Genomic DNA, 19,669 nt, shown 5'->3' with positions numbered 1-19,669 from the left:
TGGCCACTTCTTGCTTGAGGTACCAGAGGGTGAGTGGCACCCAGGTCACCATACCCCAGCTCGGGTCAACACTTCAAGAGTGGATGTGAATGGGAGAACATGAATTTAAAAAATCAAATTGTTTTGAAATATGATCTTGACGACTCAGATCTTTGGAGTTACTTGGCGTGAATCGCAGGAAATGCTGGGAAATGGCAGTTTTATTAATGGTGCCTGTGACCCTGCTGTGAGGGTTTTTTTAATATAATGGGTAATGAAAAAGGAAAGGCTTTAACAGCTGAGTTACTGGCAGTGTTAATAAGCTGACTGTTTCACCTTGTTATCCGCTGAGCTGCTTCCAATAGCACTGTCCGATGGATATTGGGAGCTATTGTGTGTTGTGTGGTATGCAACGGGAAGGGAATGCCTTTAACTCCAGGCATTCATCAAAAATGGCAAATGGAATTCAATGTAGACAAATCTGAGGTCATCCACTTTGGATCAAAAAAGGATAGAACAGGGTACTTTCTAAATGGTAAAAAGTTAAAAACCGTGGATATCCAAAGGGACTTAGGGGTTCTGGTACATAGATCATTGAAGTGTCATGAACAGGTGCAGAAAATAATTAAGAAGGCAAATGGAATGCTGGCCTTTATATCTAGAGGACTAGAGTACAAGGGGGCAGAAGTTATGCTGCAGCTATACAAAACCCTGGTTAGACCGCACCTGGAGTATTGTGAGCAGTTCTGGGCACCGCACCTTCGGAAGGACATATTGGCCTTGGAGGGAGTGCAGCGTAGGTTTACTAGAATGATACCCGGACTTCAAAGGTTAAGTTACGAGGAGAGATTACACAAATTGGGGTTGTATTCTCTGGAGTTTTGAAGGTTAAGGGGTGATCTGATTGAAGTTTATAAGATGTTAAGGGGAACAGATAGTGTGGATAGAGAGAAACTATTTCCGCTGGTTGGGGATTTTAGGAGTAGGGGGCACAGTCTAAAAATTAGAGCCAGACCTTTCAGGAGCGAGATTAGAAAACATTTCTACACACAAAGGGTTGTAGAAGTTTGGAACTCTCTTCCGCAAACGGCAATTGATACTAGCTCAATTGCTAAATTTAAATCTGAGATAGATAGCTTTTTGGCAACCAAAAGTATTACCGGATATGGGCCAAAGGCAGGTATATGGAGTTAGATCACAGATCAGCCATGATCTTATCAAATGGCGGAGCAGGCACGAGGGGCTGAATGGCCTACTCCTGTGTTCCTAATACTGATTGGAAAATCTAGGCGGTGGCCTCCTCAATTTGTTGAGTGTAATTAAATTCATAATCTATAAGACCCCTCGTATCAAGAAACCCCTCGTATCTCTGAGGTCCGATGTCAACAAATTCAAGTTATTGGCTTCTGAGCAGAAACATCACAAGAGGGATAAGGCTCGGCTAATAGTCCGCTACGTGAATATGACTTGGGATAGCTACAGTTGCCCAGGGTTTAAGCCAAACCCTCTGGGCCTGCAATTCTTTGGGGAAGGGGGTGCAGGGGAGGTCCACTGGTCTCCAGCCATGACTTGGCCAGTGTCCCTCCGTAACCCCTAGGGAAATGGTGAAGAGCCGGTGATGAACGTTTTTTTTCTGCCATGCCAACCCGTTGTTGGGCAGAACTTCTGTTTGCCCATTAACGATGAGTCGAGCTGGGGCCAGGGTCTCCCTCAGCTTAGGGAGCGCCGTGCTCCTGAGTCTGGAAAGGGATCTGGTGTTGCGGTGCCGGTCAGTATACCCAGTGAGATGAGGGTTACTAGGTCCTGCAATGGGCGCACGTGGGCCCCACCATTATGGTCCTGGCCAGGCAAGAGACTAAGGCCCCTGAAAATAGTAAGGAACAATCTTTTTGCCAACTGCAGCCAGTTTGGTTCCTTTGCTCAGGGAACCTACGACTTGAGTGTTAGGGTTGGGACTGAACAACCAAATGATAAATTCTGCTCTTTGGAATAACTAAGATTTCAGTGGTCTTCTATAAATCACAGGGGGCAAAATTGCTGGGGAATTGAATTCTGAGGTGACATTTTGTCCCAATTGCACAATTGACTGTACAAAGTATCTAATATACCATACGGTATTGCTTTGTTGTGTTCACGCTCAGTCAAAATGACATCAACTTCATTTGGATATTGCACTGAATCAAATTTATTGTAAAAAAAGAAGAAAAGAAAGGATTTGCATTTATTTAGTTAGCTCCTTTTATGACCTCAGGATGTCCCAAAGTGCTTTACAGCCAATGAAGTACTTTTGAAATGTCGTCACAGTTGTAGTGTAGGAAATGCAGCAGCTAATTTGTGCACAGCAAGTTCCTGCAAACAGCAATGAGATAATGACCAGATAATCTGTTTTAGTGGTGTTGGTTGAGGGATAAATATTGGCCAGGACACCGGGAAGAACTCCCCTGCTCTCCTTCGAGTAGTGTCATGAGATCTTCTCTATCCCCCTGAGAGGGCTGACAGGGCCTCGGTTTAATGTCTCATCCGAAAGACGGCACCTCTGACAGTGCAGCACTCCCTCAGTACTGCACCGAGAATGTCAGCCTAGATTTTACGCTCACGTCTCTGGAGTTGGACATTGTAATAGAAGAGAACAAATCCTTTTGCTCGTAGGAGATTGAGGAGGAAAAAAGTTGCTTGTTTATATTGTGACATGAGCTTTATTGTATAATGTCCACTCTTCCCCCCCTCGCCCCTTTAACAAGCATTGATGACTTGTGTGCAATGATCTTCTTGGTTTCCTTCAAGGCCTCTACCATCTATCTGTGTTTGAGGACATGCAAGTCGGTGATGTTGCGGGAAGGGTCAAAGCCAATGACCGGGATGTGGGACAGAATGCCAGGTCGTTGTATGATATCGTCGATGGAGATGGGATGGGCGTGTTTGAGATCACGACAGACTCCCAGACCCAAGAGGGCATCGTCACTCTCAAAAAAGTAAGCCTGATGCGTTTTCTTAATTCCATCAAGGCAATGTTGTTCCATGTATTAACAGGGAGACCGATGTGGAATTGAAATGGGGAATATTTCAAAGTGGATGACATTAAAATTCAACCCCCTCCCTCTCCCCGATAAGTTATGATCCTCCCCTTATGAAGCTGCTCTTACTGGGGTACAGTCCCATGGGTAAAAAGCACCCCTCATTACCTCGGTCAAGTGACCATTCATCATTCGTGAGCCAAGACTATGTATTCTGGCACGGTATAATACTATGGAGGCATCACTGCCGAACCATCCATACATGACCTTTGTAGTAGGGTTCTGTGGATAGTGATCAGCCGTTACCTTTCCGAGCTCAGAGGCACTGTCACCAATAGTAATGCCTCTCCCAATTCAGTGCCATGATTGCAAAAGCAATATCACTGCCACTACTTCTGATTCACACCATTTCACCTCTATTTCATAGAACGATACAGCACTGGAGGAGGCCATTCGGCCCATCCTGCCCATGCCAGCTCTTTGAAAGAGCTATTGAATAAGTTCCATTCCCCTGCTCTTTCCCCATAGCCCTGCAAATTTTTCCTCTTCAAGTATTTATCCAATTCCCTTGTGAAAGTTACTATTGAATCTACTTCCACCGCCCTTTCAGGCAGCGCATTCCCGATCATAACAACTCGCTGCGTAAATTTTTTTTTCCTCATGTCGCCTCTGGTTCTTTTGCACATCACCTTAAATCTGTGTCCTCTGGTTACAGACCCTTCTGCCACTGGAAACAGTTTCTCCTTATTTACTCTGTCAAAACCCTTCATGATTTTGAACACCTCTATCAAATTTCCCCTTAAACTTCTCTGTTCTAAGGAGGACAACCCCAGCTTCTCCAGTCTTTCCACGTAACTGAAGTCTTTCATCCCTGGGACCATGCTAATAAATCTCCTCTGCGCCCTCTCTAAGGCCTTGACACCCTTCCTAAAGTGTGATGCCCAGAATTGGCCACAGTACTCCAGCTGGGGCTAAAACTTATAAAGGTTTAACAGGAGACTTCTGTCGGAGATTTTAACAATGATGCTACTTTAATCTATCAATTTGCAAGTGATACTTTGCGCTCATGAATTGCTGCAACAGTCGACATCCTGTGATGGTACTTTCTCCAAAGGATTTTATTAGGTCATTAAACTTCAGAGAGAAAATGTGAGCATTAATCACAGTAATGGCCTCATCAGCATAAAAAAAATGTAATGTTTCTCAGTTTTCAACATGACTGTGTCACTGCACGTTTAATTTTTGTGACATCTCTATATAGATGTACAATTGTCAGGATTCAATTGATCGCCTATTTTTTGCAAAGTTCATTTAGAGGAAAAATAAAATAAATGGAGTTTCCAGAAGAAAGTCTCACCTTTAGGGAGCCTTTCAAAGAAGAAGTCTGACCATCTTTAGCCCTCTTACAAGAGAAATCTCTCTTTTCACATCGTTCACCTGACGAAGGAGGAAGCCTCCGAAAGCTTGTGAATTTAAAATAAAATTGCTGGACTATAACTTGGTGTTGTAAAATTGTTTACAATTGTCAACCCCAGTCCATCACCGGCATCTCCACTTCAAGAGAAATCTCAGTTTGGGACCCCTTTTTTAAAGAGGGAGCCACAAGATCAGAATCCCTTTACAGAAGAATGAGTATATTTGATATGTTTTTTGTGTTTTTTTTGCCGGCCTGTAAGCCTGCTTTGAATATTTTGATTTGTCTTTAAGTACCAAAGGCATTAACAGGAAGAGAAAGCTCAGAGGGATTGCTGAATCTTGCAACGTGAGGAAGTTGAATTAACACCAGCAGCTATCCCTTCATTAGCACTGTGGTAACTCACATCCAGCTGTGCCTGTTTGTCAATCCACTTCTTTCACACTGTCAAATCTCCGTAAATCTCTCAGCCAATGCCCAGTGATGCAGGCTGCATCTCTACTGATGTTCATCCAGCTCCCTCACGCTGTTGGGCTCCGTAACTCTCTCAATGTGTTACAGACTGTCAGGGCTTATTTAAACTCACTCAGCCTGGCCTAAATGAGGCAGGTAGTGGCCTGAAAATAGCTTTGGGTCACTTATCACCCTGACTGCCCTGGCTCCAGCCGCCGCCATCTTGGATAGGGTCCTGAGATGGGAGGCTGGAACACTGGCCTGTTTCAGGCTTGAGGCCACTTGTAATGTGTGAATCGAGGTCCTAGCACATACATAAGGCCCCTGATTACAATTTTGAAGCACAAATGGGCAGAGCATGCTCCTTGCATGGCGTGCCCATTTGTACCAGACGTTGAGACCTAACTAGCGTTCCTTAAAGGGAACTCTGGAAGTTGTTGAGAAAAACAACCCAGGAAATTTTTAATTGTTGGTGCTGAAAGGAGCAGGTGTGCCTCTCCTGGGTCCACGGAAAAACTCTGGCCTGCTGCCGTCCCGTTCACCCAATACCCCTGCGCTCGCTGACCTACGTTGGCTCCCGGTCCATCGACGCCTCAAATTTAAAATTCTTATCTTTGTGTTCAAATCCCTCCATGGCCTCGCCCCCCTTCCCTATCTCTGTAACCTCCTTCTGCCCTACAACCCTCCGAGAACTCTGGGCTCCTCCAATTCTGGCCTCTTGCGCATTCCCAGTTTCCTTTGCTCCACCATTGGCGGCCGTGCCTTCAGCTGCCTGGGCCCTAAGCTCAGGAATTCCCTCTCTAGACCTCTCTGACTTTTCTCCTCTCTCTCCTCCTTTAAGACGCTCCTTAAAACCTACCTCTTTGACCAAGTTTTTGGACACCTGTCCTAATATCTCCTTATGTGACTCAGTATCAAATTTTGTTTGATAATCGCTCCTGTGAAGCGCCTTGGGACGTTTTACTACGTTAAAGGCGCTATATAAATGCAAGTTGTTGTTGAATCGATTCATGCTGCTGGCTCCCAAAGTCTACTCCAACCATTTCCCTCCTTCCCCCCCCCCCCAAGGTGGTTTCCCCAAAGCAGATGGGAATTCTGCTGGGAGCCCACTGAATATATAAAAATTAACCTGATCGTGGGAGATTGGGGATAGGTGTGCAGCGCGGGGTAGGAGGACTGCAGTCTGCCAAATATACACCACCATTCTGCCCGGGCAGAAAATCAGCACTTGTATCTGTGCTGATATTAATCCAGCTCCCTCACACTGTCGCCCTGTAACTCCTTCCAGCCAGCATCCTTGTGACTGACTGTACCTCAACTTATGTTAATCCAGTTCCCTCACATTGTCACTCATTAACCCCTCCCAGCCAGCGCCCCTTTGTCCTGACTGTATCTCTATTGATGTTAACCCTGCTCCCTCGCACCATCCCTCAGTAACCCCTCCTCCCCCCGCAGTCAGTTCCCTGAGATCCTGTTGCCTGCCCTTCCGAGTAGAACAAAAGATGCAGAGTGGTCTGCCCGTAAGGGGAGGAGCTGAAAGCTCGTGAACCGCGCAACGTATAACTGCGGCAAGTGCAGCGGTGCGAGGCTTAAAAGAAATGCTTCTGCGGTCAACCCCCCTCAGCCCTGGGGGCACCACCACCACCAGACTCAGGCCCCGGCTTGCCTTGACCACGTACAGCTGGAAGTGCAGCAGCACGAGAGCTCCTGAGAGAAAGGATGTCTCATCTCATGCAGGTCTTTAATAACGAAAAAATAGTCAGGCCGGTTCCCCATCTGTGTAATGACTGTTAAAATTTTAATGCATTTGTCTCGATAAATGAATGGGAAGAAAAGAAAAAAAAAAGACCTTGAGTGTTTTACTGCTGGAAATAATTAACAGCACCCTAAGCAATTCCCCACTCTCCAAATAAAATATGCATAATAATCGGTAAGCTGCCTGATTATTTTAGAGGACTAATACTCGTAGACTTGGGCAGCTCTGGTGGGCTTGCTGCAGATGTACTAATTCTCCATAACTTCCATCCATCAACGTTAAATTCATTTGTTCTTGCTGCTTGAAGTCGTTAGTGAAAAGCATTCATCTCTGTCACTTCCAACAGCCCCTGGACTTCGAGAGCAAGAGATCCTATACCCTGAAAGTGGAGGCAGGTAATGCACATATTGATCCTCGCTTCATCAGCAAGGGACCCTTCAAAGACACGGCAGCAGTCAAGATCATGGTGGAGGATACTGACGAGCCACCTGTCTTCTCGTCACCTGCCTATTCCTTGGACGTGAGGGAGAATTCAGCTGTGGGCTCTGTCATTGGTCAAGTAATGGCTCGTGACCCTGATGTCATCACTAGCCCTATTAGGTATGAAAGCTCACCTTCTGTTTCCTTTCATTTTTTCCCCCCCCCCCCATACCTCTTTGTTCTGCCTTTGCTCCTTGCTGGGGTGCAATTCCCTCAGGTCCTACTGACCCTGTGTGAATGTGGACAGTGATTGTCAGCGGGCTATTCAGCTGAGAATTTGACTCCTTGCTGGGATGGTCCCATGTGTCAAGTACCACCATCTAGCAAACATGTTCCACCTGTAAACCTTGACATTGAGTGTCGTCAAGTTATTCAAGAGTGGACGACATCATAGCCGGGCCCGATCACCCAACACCCACACGCATACATCTTTGTTAATTGGTTCTTGGCAGGTGGGCTATACTGGTATTTATTAGCCATCCCCAGTTGAGGGCATTGAGTCAACCACCTAGTGTGGGAATGGAACCACACGTAGGCCAGACCAGGTAAGGGGCGGCAGGTTCCTTTCTCTGAAGGGCGTTAGAGAACCAGTTGGGTTTTTTTTTACAACAGTCTGCCAGCTTTTGTGGCCGTACCGGGATTTGAACTCGTCACCTCCGGGTTGCTAGTCCAGTACCGTAACCCCCGAGGCAACCGTAACCTTTACTGGAAAACGATTTGCAGCTGATTTTTTTTTCAATCTCTCACGCTCGGTGCGAACAATCGCGCTGCCCCGGCTGTTGGCCCGGGTTAGGACAAACGAACTTAACACCAGGGCAAGGATCAAATTTAGGACTTTCTGGTCCATACCACACCAGGCGGAGCATTTACCCACACACCCAATGGGTGAAGCCTGACAGCAGTTAGGAACATAGGACAGAATGTAGGCCATTCAGCCCCTTGAACCTGTTCCACCATTCAATTAGATCATGGCTGATCTGTATCTTAACTCCACCTACCAGCCAGGGTTCCGTAACCCTTAATACCCTTCCCTAACAAAAATCTATCAAACTCAGTTTTGAAATTTTCAATTGACCCCCAGCCTCAACAACTTTTTGGGGGAGCGAGTTCCAGATTTCCACTCCCCTTTGCGTGAAGAAGTGCTTCCTGACATCACCCCTGAATGGCCTAGCTCCAATTTTAAGGTTATGCCCTTTGTTCTGGATTCTCCCACCAGAGGAAATAGTTTCTCTCTATCTACCCTGCAAATCCTTCAATCACCTTAAACACTTCAATTAGATCACCCCTTAATTTTCTATATTCAAGGGAATACAAGCCTAGCCGATGCAAGCTGTCCTCATAATTTAACCCTTTTAGCCCAGGCGTCATTCTGGTGAATCTGCACTGCACCCCCTCCAAGGCCAATACGTCCTTCCTGAGGTGCGGTGCCCAGAACTAAATGCAGCACTCTAAATGGGGTCTAACCAGAAGTTCTAAGGATGTATCAATTCTTTGAAGCTACAGTCCCAAATGCTAGACGGCAGGACTGGAAGACGAGACAAACAAAATTAAAGTTCATGGTCTAGGATTTTCCTCTCATCCGTTTAGCGCTAAAATAGTGCCTACATTGACACGATGGGCCGAATGGCCTCCTTCTGTGCTGTATCATACCGCACTTCGGCTGGTCAGTGTTGCCCCTCCTAGAACCCACCCAAATTTCCTGCGTCCAACCCCTTGCAGGTTCCCAGCGCTATTGTTGCACTTCATGATTGGCCAGCTTCTTGGCGTAAGGGGAAATCCAGTGCGGTATCAGCGTGCAAGTGTTTGCATCAGCATGAAGTCCAGAGGCCCCAACCCGCCGCCTTTCATGAGTGCCAGTGGTAGGAAGCTGTTAACAGGGTTTGGGGTGGTTTACTCAACCAAACCACTCAAATACTGATGCAAAGGGGACAAGACATAAAATTGCATAGAATGCACAGCACAGAAACAGGCCATTCGGCCCAACTGGTCCATGCTGGTGTTTATGCTCCATATCTGCCTACTCGCTTCCTGCTTCATCTCACCCCATCAGCAAATCCTTCTTTTTTCCTGAATTCCCTATTGGATTTATTAGTGACTATCTTATGTTTATGGCCCCTAGTTCTGGTCTCCCCTGCAAGTGGAAACATCTCCTCCACGTCTACTGTATCAAACCCTTTCATAATCTAAAAGACCTCTCAGTCTTCCCTGCTCAATCTTTCCTGATAGTTATAACCTCTCAGTCCTGGTATCATACTAGTAAATCTTTTTTGCACCTTCTCCAGTGCCTCGATATCCTTTTTATAATATGGAGACCAGAACTGTTCACAGTACTCCCAAGTGTGGTCTAACCAAGGTTCTATACAAGTTTAACATAACTTCTCTGCTTTTCAATTCTATCCCTCTAGAAATGAACCCCAGTGATTGGTTTACTTTTTTTAATGGCCTTATCATCCTGCGTCACTACTTTTAGTGATTTGTGTATCTGTACCCCCAGATCCCTCTGCTCCTCTAACCCATTCAGACTCTTATTTTCCAAGCAGTATGTGGCCTCCTCATTCTTCCTACCAAAATGCACCACCTCACACTTGTCTTTTTTAAAATTCATTTGCCAATTACACGCACATTCTGCAAGTTTATTAATGTCTTCCTGTATTTTGTCGCGGTTTAATCCATGTTTCCAGCATGGATTCAGCAGTTTAAAGCTGCTTACAATTGAAGCCTACAGAACTGTTTGAAGAGCTTATTTGCTCAGTAGTACCTTTGTGAAGTACAAATAATTGCACTGTTGCCATGAACGCATCCTAAATTCTTGGCCTCGATGGAACAGGATTCCAACCCACGTTACTCGCTATTACTTTCTCGTGAGGGCTGCGATTCGAGTCGCCCTCAGGAATGCTAGTCTGTGCCTCGATTCCTCCATTCAAGCACCTGATTTCAGTCATGCCAGGTGGAGATTTGTCTGCTGGTTCTAAAGGTGCTACGTGAAATTAATTGGGGGCAGTTTCGATCCTTTCTGGCAGACAATGGGTCTACGGCCCAAGACCGTCCCTAATTTGGAACCGAAGAGTCTCTGAGAGACCAAGAATTTGTCTTTCGGGTGAGACATTAAACCTCTCCATTAGGCCTCTCAGGTGGGTGTAAAAGATCCCATGGCACTATTCAAAGAAGAGCAGGGCAATTCTCTCCCGGTGTCCTGGCCAATATTTATCCCTCAATCAACATCACTAAAAAAAAAACAGATTATCTGGTTATTATCACATTGCTGATTGTTGGACCTTGCGGTGCGGAAATTGGCTACATTACGACAGTGATTACACTTCAAAAGTATTTCATTGGCTGTAAAGCGCTTTTGGACGTCTTGAGGTTGTGAAAGACACTATATAAATGCACGTTCTTTCTTTTGGTGCAGAGATTGATGTGCCCTTTTTATAACCTGTGCTGCTCTTAGACTAGAAGTGTTTGATTTATCTATTTATTCAATTGAAGCAAATAGCTTCAAATAATAGGAAAGTGTAGAATGCTACATTGCCCTGATTCAGTCTGATTCAGCCATGTAGCTTATAGCAGAGTAATGTTCGAAGCAGTCATTTTAGAATTTTCAAATGCGCAGTTGAGATAGCCAATCAAACTTTAAAACCCAATTAATATTTAAAACCCATTTTAAGATGGGATAGAGACAAATATAAAGTCTTACCCAGCATACTTCACTAAAGTGTTATTCAAACAATAGCAATGAACCGTCCATTTCACATTGTGGTGTCTTGCATGGATAAAACAATTGTCTCTGTCAATATCTCTCACCTGCCCTTCTTTCCTGAAGGTGATGTCTGCTTGCTGGGGTATGATTCTTCAGCTCTAGGCATCCTCCAGAACCTTGTCCAATTGACTGTTATTTGTGCATGAATCCCAGGAGGCTGTTTTGCCACGGGGGGAATCACAGCCGATCCTGTTTTTATTGAATGTCCACAACACGAGTGTGAACACTGGCACATGCACACACACGCACGAGCACACACGCACGCACATATGCACACACCCATGCATACACGCACGGAGACATGCAAGCATCCACGGACGCACACACAAGTGCACGTGTGCCCACACACACAAACACATACCCAGGCGTGCACACACAGGCACACACAAGTACACACACGCACGCTCATACACATGCACGTAAGCAAACTAACAGGCACACACACGTACACACACGCACTGAGCGCATGCAGAAATTTAAAAAGAAACAACTGACAGGTCATTGTAAAAATACAACAGCACGGGGATTAGGAAGACACATGTTCCTACATGTCCCCCATTGTTGTCTTTAACCATGCCTGTGGGTGATGGAGCAGAATACAGGTCAAAATGAAAGAATTGCCACTTGTATTGCAGCCAAGTATTTCCTCAGTAAATAGAAAACTCAAGCATTTCCTAGCAGTACGAATAGGGACTGACAATCTCTTGTTTTTACAAATGATTTACTGTACTTATTTCAAAGTGTTTGCGTTTTTATTTCTCCCTGATAATACCTACATCTCGCACAAAACAATTACGGGCTAATTTAAAACAAAATTATTCTTCCAGCATGCCGAGCTTTGAAGGAGGTTTGAATGATGCTAGCAGCAGGTATCGAACTGGCTGTCACTCTGTAGTAAAATGCACTTGAGTAACAATCAACACTTATTTAGCCCTTTGTTGGTGTACGTGGCTCTTCTTAGCCCGCTGTCAATCATTCATCCATCCATGCATTTGTTAAGCTCCGGTCCGTAAGCTTATCGCAGTGAATTGAAATATGCACTCAGGCCACGAAGAGATAGTTCGAAATTTGTTGGGAATCATTTTAGGTTTGGCGATAGTGTGTCAGCTGTGACTCAGTGGGCAGCACTCTCACCTCTGAGTCTGGAAGGTTTGTGGGTTTAAGTCCCACTCCAGAGACTCAAGCACAAAATCTAGGCTGAGACTGCAGCGAAGCGGTGCACCGTCAGAGGTGCTGTCTTTTGGATGAGACGTTAATCCTCTCAGGTGGAAATAAAAGATCAGCGGAGAGCAAGGGAGTTTTCCCCAGCATGCAGGGCCAATATTTATCCCTCAACCAACATCACTAAAACACCAATCTACCTGTCGCAAATGCATCTGTCCATGACAGTATTGGTAGGAGTGACCACCGCACAGTCCTCGTGGAGATGAAATCCCGTCTTCGCACTGAGGACACCATCCAACGTGTTGTGTGGCACTACCACCGTGCTAAATGGGATAGATTCAGAACAGATCTAGCAGCTCAAAACTGGGCATCCATGAGGCGCTGTGGGCCATCAGCAGCAGCAGAATTGTATTCCAGCACAATCTGTAACCTCATGGCCCGGCATATTCCTCACTCTACCATTACCAACAAGCCAGGGGATCAACCCTGGTTCAATGAGGAGTGTAGAAGAGCATGCCAGGAGCAGCACCAGGCATACCTAAAAATGAGGTGCCAACCTGGTGAAGCTACAACTCAGGACTACATGCATGCTAAACAGCGGAAGCAACATGCTATAGACAGAGCTAAGCGATTCCACAACCAACGGATCAGATCAAAGCTCTGCAGTCCTGCCACATCCAGTCGTGAATGGTGGTGGACAATTAAACAACTAACGGGAGGAGGAGGCTCTGCAAACATCCCCATTCTCAATGATGGCGGAGTCCAGCACGTGAGTGCAAAAGACAAGGCTGAAGCGTTTGCAACCATCTTCAGCCAGAAGTGCCGAGTGGATAATCCATCTCAGCCTCCTCCCGATATCCCCACCATCACAGAAGCCAGTCTTCGGCCAATTCGATTCACTCCACGTCATATCAAGAAACGGCTGAGTGCACTGGATACAGCAAAGGCTATGGGCCCCGACAACATCCCAGCTGTAGTGCTGAAGACTTGTGCTCCAGAACTAGCTGCGCCTCTAGCCAAGCTGTTCCAGTACAGCTACAACACTGGCATCCACCCGACAATGTGGAAAATTGCCCAGGTATGTCCTGTCCACAAAAAGCAGGACAAATCCAATCCGGCCAATTACCGCCCCATCAGTCTACTCTCAATCATCAGCAAAGTGATGGAAGGTGTCGTCGACAGTGCTATCAAGCGGCACTTACTCACCAATAACCTGCTCACCGATGCTCAGTTTGGGTTCCGCCAGGACCACTCGGCTCCAGACCTCATTACAGCCTTGGTCCAAACATGGACAAAAGAGCTGAATTCCAGAGGTGAGGTGAGAGTGACTGCCCTTGATATCAAGGCAGCATTTGACCGAGTGTGGCACCAAGGAGCCCTAGTAAAATTGAAGTCAATGGGAATCAGGGGGAAAACTCTCCAGTGGCTGGAGTCATACCTAGCACAAAGGAAGATGGTAGTGGTTGTTGGAGGCCAATCATCTCAGCCCCAGGGCATTGCTGCAGGAGTTCCTCAGGGCAGTGTCCTAGGCCCAACCATCTTCAGCTGCTTCATCAATGACCTTCCCTCCATCATAAGGTCAGAAATGGGGATGTTCGCTGATGACTGCACAGTGTTCAGTTCCATTCGCAACCCCTCAGATAATGAAGCAGTCCGAGCCTGCATGCAGCAAGACCTGGACAACATCCAGGCTTGGGCTGATAAGTGGCAAGTAACATTCGCGCCAGATAAGTGCCAGGCAATGACCATCTCCAACAAGAGAGAGTCTAACCACCTCCCCTTGACATTCAACGGCATTACCATCGCCAAATCCCCCACCATCAACATCCTGGGGGTCACCATTGACCAGAAACTGAACTGGACCAGCCATATAAATACTGTGGCTACAAGAGCAGGTCAGAGGCTGGGTATTCTGCGGCGAGTGACTCACCTCCTGACTCCCCAAAGCCTTTCCACCATCTACAAGGCACAAGTCAGGAGTGTGATGGAATACTCTCCACTTGCCTGGATGAGTGCAGCTCCAACAACACTCAAGAAGCTCGACACCATCCAAGATAAAGCAGCCCGCTTGATTGGCACCCCATCCACCACCCTAAACATTCACTCCCTTCACCACCGGCGCACTGTGGCTGCAGTGTGCACCATCCACAGGATGCACTGCAGCAACTCGCCAAGGCTTCTTCGACAGCACCTCCCAAACCCACGACCTCTACCACCTAGAAGGACAAGGGCAGCAGGCGCATGGGAACAACACCACCTGCACGTTCCCCTCCAAGTCACACACCATCCCGACTTGGAAATATATCGCCGTTCCTTCATTGTCGCTGGGTCAAAATCCTGGAACTCCCTTCCTAACAGCACTGTGGGAGAACCATCACCACACGGACTGCAGCGGTTCAAGAAGACGGCTCACCACCACCTTCTCGAGGGCAATTAGGGATGGGCAATAAATGCCGGCCTTGCCAGCGACGCCCACATCCCGTGAACGAATATAAAAAAAAAGATGATCTGGTCATTATCACATTGCTGTATGTGGGAGCTTGCTGTGCACAAATTGTCTGCCGCATTTCCTACATTACAACAGTGACCACACTTCAAAAGTACTTCATTGGCTGTAAACTGTTTTGGGTCATCCTGAGGTCATGGAAGGCACTATATAAATGCAAGTTCTTTCTTTCTAGTATAAACGGGTGATATTTGATCGGCCACCAGCAATACACCTCTCCCAGTTTTCCTTTCCGTTGACTTTAATGGAAAGGACGATAGAGCGGGGTGTATAGTGGGTAGTCAGTCAAATGTCGCACATTTTGCACTATTGCCAAAAGTTAAAATTACCCTCCCTCCCCCCTCCCCCGATTCTGTCGTGAGTATCTGTGTTTTACCTGGGATGATTACTGAACCTATCTGTTTTGTAGGTATTCGATTGATCGGCACACCGACCTTGAAAGGTTGTTCAACGTTAATGCTGACAATGGAAAAATAACCCTGGCAAAACCTCTGGACAGAGAAACCGATGTTTGGCATAACATCAGCGTTATCGCCACAGAAAGCAGTATGTATCAGGTTGGCCAATTGGGTTGGTAGAACCTTATGCTACCTTTTGTGGAGTCCAAAATGGATGGGAGTGGAATAGATGCAGGGCAGCAGATGAGGTTATCGATGGTCATGGGGCAGCTTCGTTACATCTATCTAAAATATATATTTTAAAAAAAACTTACATCTGCATGGACTTCCTGTCAACTTTTTACATTACAAGTTCCTTTGTCTACATTTATAACGGACTCCGCCTGTGTATATACTGCAGTGCCTCCACTGGTGGGTGGGTGTAATCACAGCATGACAAGTTTACATAGCCATTTCCCATTACAAATGTGGAGATACAAAGTTATAATGGGAATATGATAATCATGACTTTAAAATGGCCACTGAAATATGTTTGCCTCCAATTATACCCTGTCCACTAACCCCAATTGAATTGAAAAGCAGAGAAGTTATGTTAAACTTTTATAGAACCTTGCTTAGACCACACTTCAGGTGCTGGGCATAGTTCTGGTCTCCATATTATTGAAAGGGTGTAGATGCATTGGAGAGAGTCCAAAAAAGATTCACAAGGTTGAATCCAGAACTGAGAGGATATACTTATCAGGAAAGGCTGAGCAGGCTGGGGGATGGCTAAGGGGTGACCTAATAGTGGTCTTTAAGATAATGAAAGGGTTTGATAGACGTAGAGCAAATATTTCCACTTGTGGGGGAGTCCAAAACTAGAGGTCATATATATAAAATGGTCGTTAATAAATCCAATAGGGAATTCAGGAGAAACTTCTTTACCCAAAGAGTGGTAAGAATGTGGAACTCGCTACCACAAGGAGTAGTTGAGGCGAATAGCATAGATGCATTTAAGGGGAAGCTAGATAAGCACATGAGGGAGAAAGGAATAGAAGGATATGCTGATAGGGTTAGGTGAGGTAGGGAGGGAGGAGGCTCTGGAGGAACATAAACGCTGGCATAGACCAGTTGGGCTGAATGGCCAGTTTCTGTGCTGTAATTTCAATGTAATTTCAATGTAACTTGACGTTACACTTCAGCCAAGGAGTGAACCTTAGCGATAGCATTCCCGCCTCTGAGTCAGGAGGGCTCAAACCCTCGCTCCAGACAGTCCCGGTGAGTGGAGACCAGAGCGATGGCTCTGAAATCTGGGTTGACATCCAGTGGGATTCTCTCAATCGGTGTGTGGCCCCTCGCCCACCCCCCATCATATGGGTTCTGGGAGCCCATAAAATCCTCCAGCTGCATAGGACTAACCACCCTATCCTCTGGCATAAAGATTGTTATGGCCAGGGAAGAACTATTGATCAGCCTGTGAATCCTTCCACACTATTCTCCAAGGGAAGAGCGTGAAGATACGAAAATAACAACAACCTGAAGACTGCATTTCATCTCCACCCGCCACGTGCAACACTAAGAGAGATTGATGAGTGATTAATTAATGTCTTCGTGTCTTCTGAAGGGTGACAACTCTATCAACTCTCTGGAAAAATATATTTCCAATCTTCTCCTCTCCTCCTTGAAGGTGCTGACTCCTTCCTGAGATACACGTCCATTTGCTCTCCATTACCTCCCACAAGCGGTCATTCTAAACCTAAGACAGTGAGTGTCAGTGAGGTAAAAACCATTACCAGTGGTTCAAAAAGAAAGCCCATCGCCACCTTCTTAGCAAAACTAGGGATGGGCAATAAATGCCGGCCTTGACAGTGATACCCACCTCCTGAGAATGATTTTTTAAAAATTTCTCTGTCGACTCATTCCCCTGCCCTTTAATTTCTCTGTTAGCTCCCTCGCTGTCACTCATTTCTTTTATTTATTCATTCACGGGATGTGGCAAGTTTGGCATTTAGGTAAAGTTTGGCCCATCCTCTAGTTGCCCCTGAGAAGGTGGTGGTGGACCTACTTCTTGAACCACTGCAGTCCGTGTGGTGAAGGTGACAACTGCATGGCCTGCTGGGCCACTTCAGAGGGCAGGTAAGAGTCAACCACGTAGGTGTGGGATTGGTGTCATGTATAGGCCAGACAGGATAAGGACGGCAGGTTTCCTTCCCTAAAGGATATTTTCTGTGAATGCATTCCCTGGCCTTCAGTGTCTCTGCAAACCCATTCCGCGCCCCTCTATCGCTGTGAGCTAATGCCCTGCTCTTTTCTCTCTCTTTCCTTCTCTCGCTGTCTGGCCTCATTCACCTCCTTGCTCTCTCTGAGCTCACTTTCCTGGTCTTCAATCTCATTCTTTGCCCTTTTCTCTCGCGCCGCTCTCTCTCGTCGAGCTCATTAAAGTTGGGAATCCAGCTGGCTAAATTGCACGTGCATTGGCACCTCCTGGAACTCCTGGGAAGGGCACACACACCACGCTTTGCACTGGATAGTGATCAGGAGCGGGAATCCTGGGTGATTATCCATTCCTTGGTAGACGTGCACTGGGAACAATTATAGTGTCACCAGCTACTGATCCAGTTGAGCCCAACTTCCTCAGCAGAGACCAGAGATCAAACCTGGGACTTTCCTTATCTGCATGGCTTGATATAGCACAACACTTACCAAGCGAGCATTCAAACTAGCTAGAAATAATTTATTTTCTTTAGCCTGTTTAAAATAACAATTAGAAGGGATCTCAAATTAATGTTTACATTGCAGATTGAAGTGAAATATTTGCCAGATCATTTGGTGAGATTTACATCTCAATGCTTTTTCTCCGAGACTACATGTAGCTATTCTTTGCTATTTGGTGTATTTAATATTGATTTAAATGCTTCACATATTTATGAAGAGGCATTTTGCATTTTAATGAGTTGGAAAAATATTTGTGAAGAAATATTTCATGTGCTAGAGGAAAAATACCTCAAGCAGAATCTGCTGAAGTTGATGTTTTGTTACATGATGTCTGTTTTTTTTAAATTAAGAAGTGAAACCTCAAGAATGATATATTGGCCTTGGAGGAGCTACAGTGCTGATTCACCGTAATGATACCGGGGCTTAAAATGTTCATTTATTAGGACAGGTTGCATAAGCTTGGTTTTTATTCCCTTGAGTTTAGAGGGGTAATCTAATCGAGGTGTTTAAAATGATAAAGGGATTTGATAGGGCGGATAGAGAGAAACTATTTCCTCTGGTGGGAGAATCCAGAACAAGAGGGCACAGTCTTTAAATTAGTGCTGAGCCATTCAGGGGTGAAATCAGGAAGCACTTCTTCACGCAAAAGGCAGAAGAAATCTAGATCTCGTTCCCCCAAAAGTCTGTGGTTGCTGGGGGGGTCAATTGAAATTTTCAATTCTGAGATGGATATATTTTTGTTGGGTGAGGGTATCAAGGGATATGGAACAAAGACGGGTAATTGGAATTGAGGTACAGTTCAGCCATGATCGAATTGAATGGTGGAACAAGGGCAAGGAGTTGAATGGCCTACTCCTGCTCCTCTGTAACCCTGGGTGAAGGGCTGAGGTCCAGGGTGCAGGACAGCCCCAAGGTTGAAAAGAGTAGGAGAAGTGGCAAAGTAATTTGAGAAGTAATGGTTCGATAACACCAACCTTGCATTTTAAAAACCTGCAGAGGAAAAGGAGACCCAGAGATGCAAGAAGTTTCACAGTTCAGAACTCCTTTCTTCCCTCAGTTTTCTCTTCCTACGAAAGGATGAGTTAAACTGCTACCTTTTTGTAACAATCAAGGTCACCGAGTGATGTAAAACAGCAGAAAGTGCGAAGAGAAACAAAAAAAAAACACGGAAAATGAAGAACAATTTTTGACAAATATGTATTCTTTTTATGAGTTCAGTGTTGGAAGTGTTAACCTACAGTCCCTTATTTTTTTTTTCTCCTCCCTGCAGGGAATCATAGCCAAGTGTCCCGAGTGCTTATGGCCATTAAGGTTCTTGATGTTAATGACAACGCTCCTGAGCTTGCCTCACAATCTGAAGCATACCTGTGTGAAAATGGAAAATCCGGGCAGGTGGGTACATCAGAGCAGCCGTTTAAAAGGTTTGATGCCCATCACCGGCCCTGAAGGCACTCATTCTTAGATCTGGCAAAGTGAGAGTCCAACGAGACATTGGAGTTGATTTGAACCTAACCTGGCCGCCGGGAGGCTGTTGGGATCAGGTGGGCCGCTGGTTTTATCCCCTCGCCCGACTTTACTCTCCATTGGAGTTAACAGAGAGTAATATTAGGCGGGATGTAAAACTGGCGTCTCGTCTGATCTCGTGGGTTTCCCGCCCTGTGAGTTAGGTCAGAAATACCTCCTCAGTTTTGGCCATTGAACATATAAAATGGTGCCATTGTTACTATTGTTACATTGAGTTACATCAAAACTACAGCACAGAAACAGGCCAATCGTCCCAACTGGTCCATGTTGGCGTTTATATTCCACACGAGCCTTCACCCTCCCGACTTCATCTCACCCTTTCAAGATATCCTTCTATTCCTTTCTCCCTCATGTGTTTATCCAGCTTCCCATTAAATGCATCTATGCTATTGGCCTCAACTACTCCTTGTGGTAGCCCGTTCCACATTCTTATCACTCTTTGGGTAAAGAAGTTTCTCCTATTGTGAACACCAGCGTTATATTGTCTATAAACAGCATCAGCGCAGTTCTGAGCCATATAGACCAGGAAA

At 45.8% G+C, this 19,669-nt stretch overlaps 1 protein-coding gene across 1 annotated transcript in view; it reads left to right on the top strand.

Annotated features, from left to right (window-relative positions):
• The window catches only part of LOC137333810 (cadherin-8-like), a 156,993-nt gene that overhangs the window by 110,674 nt on the left and 26,650 nt on the right, over positions 1-19,669 (top strand). Inside the window, exons 6-9 of the mRNA XM_067998162.1 lie at positions 2,764-2,951; positions 6,963-7,216; positions 14,933-15,069; positions 18,886-19,007. Coding sequence (XP_067854263.1) covers positions 2,764-2,951; positions 6,963-7,216; positions 14,933-15,069; positions 18,886-19,007 — 701 coding nt within the window. The remainder of the gene's footprint in view (positions 1-2,763; positions 2,952-6,962; positions 7,217-14,932; positions 15,070-18,885; positions 19,008-19,669) is intronic.

The sequence above is a fragment of the Heptranchias perlo genome, chromosome 16 (genome assembly GCF_035084215.1).
Source record: "Heptranchias perlo isolate sHepPer1 chromosome 16, sHepPer1.hap1, whole genome shotgun sequence".
In the NCBI taxonomy this organism is placed as follows: domain Eukaryota; kingdom Metazoa; phylum Chordata; class Chondrichthyes; order Hexanchiformes; family Hexanchidae; genus Heptranchias; species Heptranchias perlo.
This window is presented reverse-complemented; position numbering and strand designations above follow the sequence as displayed.